The sequence below is a fragment of the Abrus precatorius genome, unplaced genomic scaffold, assembly GCF_003935025.1.
Source record: "Abrus precatorius isolate BTA unplaced genomic scaffold, Abrus_2018 Scaffold10, whole genome shotgun sequence".
Taxonomy (NCBI): domain Eukaryota; kingdom Viridiplantae; phylum Streptophyta; class Magnoliopsida; order Fabales; family Fabaceae; genus Abrus; species Abrus precatorius.
This window is the reverse complement of record NW_020874292.1, coordinates 35,279,640-35,291,926: the sequence shown is the minus strand read 5'-3', so window position 1 is coordinate 35,291,926 and position 12,287 is coordinate 35,279,640. Positions and strand designations below refer to the sequence as shown.

At 33.7% G+C, this 12,287-nt stretch overlaps 1 protein-coding gene across 1 annotated transcript; it reads right to left on the bottom strand.

Annotated features, from left to right (window-relative positions):
• Positions 1–7,553: 7,553 nt before the first annotated feature.
• On the bottom strand, positions 7,554–11,039 carry LOC113852647 (transcription factor bHLH66-like). The gene is made up of 7 exons (XM_027482976.1): positions 10,344–11,039; positions 10,159–10,263; positions 9,906–10,067; positions 9,523–9,588; positions 8,915–8,980; positions 8,639–8,707; positions 7,554–8,043 (listed from the first exon to the last, which is right to left on the bottom strand). Exons 1-7 carry the CDS (start codon positions 10,815–10,817, stop codon positions 7,603–7,605), a joined length of 1,383 nt encoding a protein of 460 aa, XP_027338777.1. The 5' UTR covers positions 10,818–11,039; the 3' UTR covers positions 7,554–7,602.
• Positions 11,040–12,287: the final 1,248 nt, after the last annotated feature.

Genomic DNA, 12,287 nt, shown 5'->3' with positions numbered 1-12,287 from the left:
ATAGGAAATGTGACTTTAGTTTAGTCTCATTTGTAGCATCAAACACACACCATTAAGCTAAAATTCATAGCTTTATGCATAGGTGAAGCTTTATTAATTTTCTTTGGTTTCTTGAAACTACAGTACTACAATAAATGATATAAAACATTAACAAACCCATTATAGGTAGGTGCTATGAGTCAGATGTTTAGCTCGACAATCCTAAGGGCCACACTAGCTTATCAAAGCCAGCACTTTTGATTAAAGAATGCCACATATGCAGGTAAACAAAAAAAATACTCGACTTTCAATTTTCGCTTAGGTTTAAAAAAGTTGAAGAAATCCTCCACCATCTCAAACCAAAGCAAATTATTCAATTTCTATCTAGTTCTTAGAAAACAAACATGATATAAGAGATGCACGAAACAGACAAAACATTTTGGAGAGTACTGTGACTAGTATGGAGAACTTCTCATTACTTAATGCATCAATAGTAAGGTTTCCACATATATCCCAAATGAATAATAAATAAACAAATCCTCTATCATAGGGTTGGACTTGCATAAATATACTTCTGTATAACATTAGAAAAAAAAAATGCAAAATTGCTTGTTTCTCATAACTTTTTTCAATTGTGTAAAGGTAAGTGTATAAAAAAAATGATGTGAAATAATCAGTGTTCAAGATTTTAACATCCTTTTAATGGGTTATCAGATAAGATCAATACATTAAAAATGAAACAAAAGTATTAAATTAGATAACTTCTTGAATTCTATATTGATCTAAGACATTAAAGACTTAACTGAAATATTAATCATATTGCAAAAGGAATCTAGACAATTACCTCATGAAATGGTTCATTAAAAAATACGGAAGCCTCTAGAGCCTCTAGAAATTTACTAATCCCAAATATTTGAAAATATAGAACAAACACATTTGATAGAGCCAAAGATATTGATTAGATATTACACCATAGAGGATTTTGAGATTCAGGGAAAGTCAAACAAAAAAGAGATTTGAATGGTATGTACATAGTAGGACATAAGTTATCGTATATACACAAGCTAGAATTCTGAGATACTACATCACTTCATATTGAACCTAATATATTCAACTTAGTTATTTAACACCAACATTCAGACTCAAAGTACAGGCTGCATTATTGATGAAATAGATCATCCCATTGAAATAAAAATCACTCCATTCAAAATTAGATACCTGAATGATTAAAAAGTGCTGGAATTTCTTATATACACAGTTCCGTGCTTCATCGTCAGAATTGCTGTATTTTTTTTTTAAATGGTATCCAATTAGTTCTGGAGACATTTTAATGAATCATTGTTTCCATGAATATAATAACTTTATCTCTTCCCCAGTATCAGCAGAAGAATCAAATTATTTTAACAATTATTATTCCTCCATTTATAAAATAAATTATCTACGCTTGTTTTTCCTCGCTATATCCCACATTCCAAAATCATACCAATTTCTGTATAAAAAAATTAAGAAAAATAAAGTAACATAAACTAAGTGGAGAGGAATTAATAAACTATCTCTGAGAGTCTGGTGATTAGAAAAATCTCTAACCATTTATATCAAGGGAAAGGACAAAAAAATGAATAGTATCTTCTCTCTCTCCCTAAACCTAAAAAAACCCAATCTGGGAGACTGAAGATATGATGATTTTGTTTTCGTACATCCAGAATATATATGTGATTTAAACTTGTATCGTATGATTCTGAGTCTTCAAATTCAACTTGAAATCAAATTAAAACCAATTACTGTTCTTTATTCTTTGGCTACGGGTTTCTCTGAGAGGGGTAACAAATTAAAAACTGAAATGGATCAAACCCAAAATCCGAGCCAGATTGAGGACAAGAAGACTGCGAGATAGAGTAAGGAGAATCAGGACCACGCATTCCTATCTAGCTATGCATGGCCGATGAGATCAGAACTCATAAGGACAAAAATGGAAGAAGAAAAATAAGGGTTATTGAGAATTCAACGCATGTTTTCCGTTGACAAATGAACAGTGTCGATGCGTACCTTGAGGATTCCCGTTTGCGTTTTCTGTTCTACTCGACGAAGGAAAGTACGGTCGCAGTTGCTAAAGAAAACATTATACCATGTAAAATAAGGTAATTTATAAAAATTTTAAAAAATAAAAAACTAGGGGGACAGATAATAACAACCGATGCTGGCATGTGAAACCTTAATAAAAAAAGGGTTAAAGAGTTGTTTGTTTTGTGCACGCTTACCACCAAAAGGTCCAAAACTCCAACTCGAAAGTCGAAACAACCACCACCTGCATCTTCTTCAATTCATCCATTTATCATGAAGCATTGGAACATAAAATTACACACATAACGAAGGGTGGTCAAATCCTATTTGATGTGTCATTTCAAGGGACTACTACCATTTATCATAGGGATGCTTCTATGTAGCTATTTTTCATTTCTTTATGCAATGTAACTCTTCAACGACTCCAAGGGACTACCAGGAAGAGAATAGCAAGAGCTAACTATATATTAAGCTGATCGAGTTTGCACAAAGTAAAAAATAAAAATAAAACATTAGAAAGAGTGAATATTAGAAAGATAACAGTATGCAATGATGAAGGAAGGGTCAGAATTAGAGATATGTAAGAGAAGTTATAGGAAGTGAAGAAGAAAAGAGAGAGAAACACACAGCAACAATGAGAAGCCGACAGAAAGAAAAGTGAGCACGCACCCACAAATGTATGCCCTCATACAATCACTAGCAGCATGTGCTCACTCTCTTCTGTCAACATCTCTTGTGTGTTTCTCGCTTGCCTTTTGATCAACGCAAAACATGAAAACCACAAATGCATAATCTTTCTTTCTGAGTCTGCGGAGTCAGATCTGAACCGCACAGTTTTGACAAAATACTGTGGTTTGCACTCAGCTACTTTGTTTTGGAAAAGTACCGTGTTTTTGCACCAATGTCAGGTATGTCCGCGTTTTCATCTATTCATTCAATAGATGAATTCGGTTAGGGTTATTTTCTTTCTTACTGTTCTTCTCTTGCTTTCTGCATACCCTTGAGTGTGAACCAGCATTTTCTTAACCTTCAACCGATCAAATATCTTCTAGGTCTTGTTTTTCATGTCTCCAGCTATCTTCTCTTTGGTTTTCTTTTTGACTTTCTTTGAGCCAGCTACAGCAATTGGGTTTGTTTTGATGATGATTTTCAACTTGTACGAATTAGGAAGATGGTAGAAAGCGGTGAATGAGGGCCCTTCTATGAAAATTGGTTGCTTTGACCCTACCTGTGCTGGAAATTAAACCTGAGATGACAAACAAGACATAAATACTGGGAACTCTAGAGACAGAGGGGAACACCTAAAGTCCAAAGCACCCACACATGTAAAGCCTTCAATAATTCTCTTAGCTTCCTTTTCAAAGCTTTGTTATATTTTCTTTTAATATTTCTTAGTAATTTTTAATTATTTTATACAGCAAAAGTTAAATCAAAATTATGTATTTATTATTTTAAAAATATACAATATATATAGTTTTTTTATTGATAATTAAGAAATTTATAAAAATAAAAAGTAAGAAAACAGTAAATTATTTTAATTTTAATTACTATTAAATTAGTCTTATTTTATTAATGTTTTCAGGATACAGATTAAAAAAGGTTAAAATTAGCCTTAAATCAAATTTTAATTTTATATAAGTTGTTAGGCAAAGATTTGGTTTGTAAAAATATTTGTTAGTATTTAATCTTTAATAAATTAAATAAGTTAAAAATTAACATATGTAATAACTTTCATGGATTAAACATTGAGTTGAGTGTCGGAATGTTGAACATATGACAATTTTTTATCCTAGTCAAAACACATAGAATTTAAAATAAAAACTTAAATAAATTTTGTTTTTATAAAATTTATTTTATTTAAAATTAGTCCCTAAGTCATTTTTTAAATTTAATTCCTAACAAATTAAACAAATAAAAAAAATTAGTTCCTATCTTTAATTAAGTGTTAAATTGAATAAAAAAAATTAATTTAGCGTTTTCACGTGTTAAATACTTTGAAATCTATATTCTTATCAATATATAATTGTTACAAATAATATGAATTACACACAAAGATGCCAAATAAAGTATGCTGATGGGAGAACTTTTTATTATGATTGTCTTCAAGTGAGTTGTGCCTAAGATAAATTCATAAAGAAAAAGTAAATGAAGAAAACGTGATAGTATTCAGTTGATAATAGTATAGCGGTTACTATATAAGATAATGATGGTGCTAATCATGGTAATGATTCAGTGATGTGAGAATATTGAAATAAAAGTTTAATAATCAATTCAACACTTAATAAATAAAAGTTAATAATAAAGACTAAATTTTTCTTACTTAATATGTTAAGAATATATTTTAGAATATTTTTAAACTCAAAAACTTTAATAGGAATTAAAAATTTATTTGAATTTAAGACTTAATAAACAAAAGTTAATAATATAGACTAATTTTTTGCTTACTTACCTTGTTAAGAACTAAATCTTAACATAATTATTTTATAAACTAATTTCAAACTACAAAAACTTTTACGAGATCAAAAGTTTATTTAAATTACTAATTTAAAATATTGTCCGCGTGTTAGAGTAAAAGTTAGAATTAAAATTTTCTTACTGAAGTCAACACACTTGACTCAGACATTAATAATATTATCAACTTTTTTAATCGCTTAATTCAACAGTGACAAAATTAAATAAAAATATTTAATAGTTAAACTTTAGGTCATTAGCAACAAAAAACCCATGCTGTGAACAATATTTGTTTATCTGTATATTATATATTGTTTAAAGTAGTTTTACCTCAGAGGCCTCGAACTATTAATTTTGTTTTTGTTTTATCAATTTTGTAACAGTGATAATATAATGCATGAAATAATTTTTAAATTTGTTTTATATTTAATTAGAAGAATGATTTGATTAATGAAAGGTTGATGGAATACTGATATAAGTTTTTATTTTATTGAAAATCATAAAATATTACAGGATTCAATATATTAATAATATTAAATACTATACTTTTAAATGAAAACTACTATTAATTTCTTAACACGTGTCATTGTCTTTCAGCACACCTTAGAAAAACCATTAATATATTTATACAGGTTTAATTAGTGACTCTTTAATTACATAGAATAACATGTAACCTTTTTAATATTTAATATAATATAATTGAATTTCTCTTTTTATATTTTGAAATATTATTAATTGTTTCATTTATTTGGTATTGAAAATTGGTTTACTAAATTTTGTGTGTTTTATCTTACTATATTACTGGTTGTTAAATGAAAGGTTAGTGAAATGATGGGATAAGTTGTCATTATAGGTTATTCTTTGATTGCATAATATAAAATGTAATTCCTTTTATATAGTTAATATACTTAAAATTTGATTTACTAAAATTTTGGTGTTTTGTCTTTTTCACAATAGTTATTAAATGAGAGGGTGGTGAAATGGAGGAAAAAAGATGTTTTAAAAATGTTAAAAGATTAATAAAATGTAAGAGGAAAAAGTGAACCATTGGATGATGAAACAGGAATTATGAATGTAGAGGATACGAGTCTGAGAAGATGACTCTTCAACTATACATTTGATAACATTTTTGTTCACATAATTGATGAGTAAAGCTTTATTCTTTATGTTCTTCACAATTTTTCTCTTAAATGATACACAAAATATGTCTCTTTCAAGACTGTTACTCATACAGCTTATATGTTAGTGTCATAGCAAACACAAGGTTAGCTCTAATATGGCCTCTTGTTCAATTCCTGTTGATGTGATAATACGAAAATTAACAACGTTGGTTATATTACTGAACGGTGTTTTCGTGGACACACTAAAGATTACCCCTACTTTTGATAAGACATTTGATATCTTACTACTAAATTTTGGCTAAAAAAATCAAGTGTTGTTTGTAAGTGGAATATCACCCTATACGGTGATGGAGGTAACTTGCAGTCTATTGAGATGGTTCTTTTGAATGCTCATTTATGATAACTTCATTTTTTTTTTTCCAATATTATTTTAATATTGAGTTTATTGATGTATGTGTCCATTTTCAATTTTTTTTATACATCGGGAGGTCGTATCCAACTTCCTGTTGACAATGATGAACAATGCAATGTCATGATGCATCTAGAGTTGCAAGGGAAAGCTAAATCTCTTTACTATTGTTGATTAAAAAAAGGGGTTCCACCTCTCTATAGTATTGGATTATGTGTCATAGTTTTGAGTTTTTTATATTATTAGCCCAGAAGATTAGACCAAGAATGCTTTATGCTCTGGTGATTATGATCAATTGTTGTGTTGTATCATTTAATGATGTAAATATTGTTGGGCATATCCTTAATTAATTGATTCAAAAAATAAGAAAAAAAAAACGTCATAACTTAATTGATTTTTTGAAGTACGTTAAGAATATGGCATTATGATTAACACATAAGAAGGTGAGGAATTTGGTGAAAATGAGTTTTTTTTTTTTTTATCTACTTAGATGAAAAATGGATATAATATTCCAACAGTTAGTTGTGTGTAGAATGGAGGTGTGAATGCAATATTTGATTTTAGCCTCAAGCGGTGGTTAGTGGAGAAATTCATGTAGCAAAGAAGGAGGTCGTCGCAGGATTATTATTGTCTCCACTGTCCCAAAGTTTGATTGAGGTTGTCACCCCTAAGAAGTTAGTTTTTTTAATGTTGTTTATTTTGTAAACTGTAATTAATGCACAGATTCCTGTCACTTTTGAATGGCTTCCATTAGTTATGGAAACATGAAAGTAAGAAGGCAAAACGGAGAAATATGGAATGGTGGGAGGGTATGATGAGCTTTACAGCTAACGGCGTAGCAATATCAGTAATAAATAAACAATGAAACTTAATCAGTTAGCATTCAGCTAAGAACTTTTTGCAATTAAATAACGTAAAGGCTTAATAACCCCCGTTGACATAAACGTAACATATCTATCTATCTAACCCATGGGAAAGGTGCATTTTGATGATAAAAAAATAGTGTAGGGAAAAAGCAGTTAAAAAGAATACTATGGGATCAAAGAAGTACTAACTAAAGCTGCTCATCCTTTTCCTGTCCCTAATTATTTGCCCATTATTATTAATTACTGACATACGTGTGCGTATGTTAAGGAATATACTTACTTGGATTAATGATATGTAATGTAATGTAATGAGAGGAAGTTCATCTCAAACTCAAAAACAAAAGCTAAAATAGAGAGAGTAATAATGAAAAAGCATATTAAAGAAAACGGAAGGGAGTACAAAGACAGAGACAGAGCAACTTGTTATTTAGAAGGGAAATGAAAAAAGGAAAGAAAAAAAAAATGAAGAAAAGGGGGAAAGCGATATATGATAAAGAGAGAGGAGATGTGATTGGTGGGTTGAAAGTTAGGAATAGCAATGGGCGAGCCAAAGAAAGTCTACGTAAATACGGCGTCGTCGACTCCACCCCCTCCGTATCCCTGACGCCTTATTTTCGTAGACTTTAACGGCTCTTTTTAGAAAAACACACGTCATCTTCTGTCCTCTGTTGTCTGCTTTGTCTATTTCACACCAAAAGTCACTTAAACGCCGTCATCACGGCTTCGAAACGGAGGCAGCGTCCTTCACCGGGCCCTCGTTACCCACTACGGCCGACTGCACCGTCAGCACCGACATGCTCGGAGAGGACGGCCCTTCGCCGTTAGAAGGGACGGCGGGGTTTGCGTGGTTGCCACCGCCGTTATTGTTGGGAATCTGGTTGTTGCCGTTCATCAAGGGGTTCCTGCTGTGACACGTGGCAGTGGAGATGGCAGTGGCGAGGGAAATTGGCATGAGGCAGAGGCCCTTGCCTTGGAGGTACTGCATGGCTGAGCCCATATCCTCTTCCATCAGTTTCGCTACCTGCTGCTCCGTCATGGTCAGGCTGTCGTTTGAGGTTGACGCTGTCGTTTGGGTGTTGTTGTTGTTGTTGGAGTTCCGGTTCAGGACCCCACCGCCGTTACTGTTGCCATTGGCTTGGATGCAGTCACCGCCTCCCTGCAAATACAAATTTAACCCGTCACGTGACCGTTGGTTTTTGGATGAGAGGAAAACGGAAAGTGAAACGTAGAGAGAGAAAGGAAAAAAAAAAAAAAAAGGTGTGTGCGTGAGAGGGGAATCTGAGAAAGTGGGCACGCGTGCTGCTTTTGGATTGTCGTTTTGTGGTGATTGAGAATTGAAATAAGCCAAAGCCAAGTGAAATGTTTGGGTGGGTTGGTGGGGATGGGGGAAAGACTCATCTGTCCGACATGTTGATGCATGCTGCCCAGTGTGCTCCACATTTTCTTCATCCATTTTATTTCTTCTTATGGAAACCCTCCCATGTTTTCCTTCAATTCTTTTTTTCAAAGTTTCGTTCATAATGCTAATCATTCTTAAAGATGAGGAAAGTGGGGAACGATGTAAAAATGGACCAAATTTTTTGAAAGAAAAATGTAAATAAATGAAATTCAGGGTTTCTTATAGCGTAACAATTAGAACATTAATGTAAACAAAAAGATAAAAATATTCATTTCATTAAAAATGCAAAAAATATTATTTTACTCAATGGTCATAATATCTTAGTAAACGAAAGCATTTGTATAGCAATAACCTCAGAGGACATATCAGCAACAAGGGGAGCAACAGCAGCTGCACCGCCCAATCTGCTCATGCTCAGAACCTGTAACCCAAGCAGCAACACAATTCAATTCTTTTTTCTTATTTTAAAGGCAGTGGTCAGTGAAATTTAATAACCAGAAGCCCATACTTAGAACCTTTCATTAAATAAGCAACTTGGCATGATTAAAATATGGTGTTACTTGATGTGGATGAAGAATAAAATGAGATTAAAAAAGACTGGTACAGGAGTAAAACGCGGGAAGCGCACCTTGACTTGGAGCTGCAGAAACTTCACGTAATCGATGATCTCATCCAACATGGATGCCTTGTCTGTCTGTCATTCCACAAACCAAACGAATATTTCAATTAGGAATTGACCCATTTTTTTATTTCATATTTTTATTTTTTTTACATAACAATATCATTACGTTATGACTAAATTATCCCTAGCTCAATATTTCTCAGAAGTCAGAACTGCAACAACACTTTGGTCCCTACCGTGACCAGTGATGATTGTTGGTTTTGGGACCAAACGCTGTGTGCTATCCAGCTTAGTATTTGAAGTACGCACGGAACGGTATGATGAGAGGGCAAGACAAACCCCCCCGAGCGCGACGTTACCAACCATCCTTTCCATGTTACACTAACATGGAAATACATGGAACAAACAACTTCGTACATAAAAGAAAACGACGTTAACGAGTAACAACTACTATATTTCGTTCGGATCACCCATTTCCCCCTACACTACCATCGTGACTTTTGCTACACTTTCGGTTTGTTTTATTAAACTAATATTAATAGCATAATTAATAAAAGAAAATGTTATAATTGAGGATTGATATTGCCAAAAAAAAAAAAAAAACGGGCCTTTACCTTGTTGGCATTGGGAACCAGTTCCTGCAGAGCCTTCATTCTCTCTGCGATTCTCTCCCTTCGTAACTGCCACAAACAAAATAATTCCCAACCAACTTCACCATAAGAAACGCTTCTGTTCAACTGTCAGGGAACCTAATAGAAAATAAATCCATTCTGTCCTATTATAATGGCCTTTTTTCCAAGACTTATAATTTATAGTAAACCCTAACCATTAACCTTATTATTTTCTATGTCATGGGTAGTTGAATGAAAATTTGACTTTCGCTCTTTGCACGTTTTGAAAGGGATATTGTTCTACTGGCTCCATTTTGTGTATACATCTAAACATGGCATTAAATGAAGCGAAGAATTGAATCGAAGTCAGAAAAGAAAAACAGTACCCTTTCAGCGATGCTGTGTGGGTCAGTGGCCTGACCTCTCCTGGCTCGAACCCTCTGCCTCGGCTGAGCCGGGGCGCCAGCGGCGGCCCCACTCGCCGGAGCTTGGTTCGTTGCACCCCCTGCACCTGCAAAATTCTGCCCCTGCATCGGGTTCGAAGTTCCCTGTCACGCAAATCAAAATAAATAAACAAATCAATATAAGAGCGTGAAACTAAATAATAGTTATCTTAAAAAAAGAAATAAAAGTACAAACTTGGGGATGTTGAAAATGCTGAGTCTGGTTCGAGGCTTGACCGGTAGTAGCATGGAGAGATCCGGCGAAACTGTTGTAGAGAGCTTGAACTGAAGCCTCGCCACCCTAACAAAAAAGAGGTTATCATTAAAAAATAGAAAAAGAGAAAAGAATTCACGGTTATGGTGTGTGAAACGGTGTTGTACGGGAGTGGGAGGCTTGAAGGAGGAGGCGTCAACGACGTCGTTTCGGGGCAGCGAAAGTGGCATCTGGGGCATGAGGAGGTGTTGCTGAAGCATGAGTGCCGCGGCCTTGGTTGTTGGCACGGAGGGGCTGATCTGGTGGTTGCGGAACTTGGAGGCCAAGGTGTTGTGTTCGTCGTAGGGAAAAGCGACATTTTCAGCGCTGGACGGTGTCGTTTCCTCGGAGAGGTCATGGTGTTTGATGTCATGGAGGGTGTTGTTAGGGTCCCACAGGGGCTTGTTTGGGTTGAGCTCAGGCCATGAGCAAGAAGATAGCATTTGCTCGAGGAAGTCATCGTGGGAAGTTGGGTCGAAGTGATTGAGTTGGTTCATGTGTGTGTTTTGGATCTGATTTGCGTTGTGAAGGTCTTGGAGAGAGATTTGGGAAGCGTTTATGAGAGAGTTGATTCCTTGCATTTCTCTGCTACAAGGCTGCATAATTTTTGTGAGAGAGACAGGGACAAGGGTTAGTGAGAGAGTTACCAAGTTGTGAATTGAAATGTCAATAGCATTGCGTTTTTGGGGGGTTTAAGGGCTGGTTTCGCCCTTGAGGATCGGAACCGAGTTATGTTTCTGCGTAGTGTCTATCGTATTCCCTTTTTTATGTTTAGGGTGCATACTTTTATATAGCAGAAGCTGAGTCATGAGTATCACTATGATATGACTAGTCCCTAAATATTTTATAAGAAAAAGATAATTGGGGTTATTGCAAATTTTCTCTTTTCTTTTCTTTATCCAATTATACCAGACTCCTCTTCAGAAGTAAGGTTAAAAATCAGTCACTTTTTTTCTTTTTTTCTTTTAAGGTGGAAAAGAAAAGAGTCCAAATAGGCGCTTGAATCTAGTCAATAATATTTGTGGAGAAAATAATGACCAATGTTGCGTATGAGCAAGTAGTGTTATAATAATTGACAAGTAAAATACAAATAACTATTTACTGTGTTAATTAATCACAAAGTTGAATTCTTGCTAGTTCATGAGTTTGACAATCTAGTCCACTTTCTTGTCTATTTTGCCGCCATAATAACTATTATAACTATATATATGCCCTTTGAGATAAAATTTGCATAACTGTACCCTCATTTTCGGCTAATTCAATGTCAAGTTTTGAGTTTTCAGTTCAACAATTTCAATTTCTGAATCGGATAACCACTGCGCAACTAACCGACTCAGAAAAAAAAAACATCATTAACTTCTGCTGGTTTGGCAATTTAAAAATGAGTTACACGTGTTCTTATTACTTTGTTTATAATTTAAACTCTCTTTAATCTTTAACATTTTCCCAATCTATAGCATTAAAATTAGAAGTATAATACTGAGAATGTAGTATTAATGTACAGTAGTCATGAAATATAACGGTGCAAAGAAATTGAATCAAATAGGATGCTTAAATTGCTAGTGGCACTTGGTGTCTTATAATTATGAACTAGTTCTTGTTTATTTGGGTCTTTGACTCCGTTGATTAGAAAAAAAAAAAAAAAGAGAAGATGCTTAAATTTAATTCGTTAATACGAACAAAATAAATGATATATAGATGACTAAGATTTGAGTTTTGGAATCTCCTCTAAGTACGAGATATTCCAACTGTTGATCCTTACTGACATTGCTATTTGCTAGAGGGGACCATCGAATCAAACCACTACTTTTCTGGAGCAAACGCTCCATGTATGGACCTGTGGTAAGTTCAAAGTTAACAAAACCCCACAATTTCAGTCATGATAATGATACCCAATTAATACTTAATTTAAAGTATTTAAGAAAATTGGCTTTCCTAAGAGAGTGAGCTTGAATTTTAAATTTCATTTGGATCAATCTTGCTGATCATACTCTTTCGTAACCATACAAGTGTCATTACAAAACACATCACCACGTAAAAATGAATCAAATCAAAGGACAATAGAAAACATA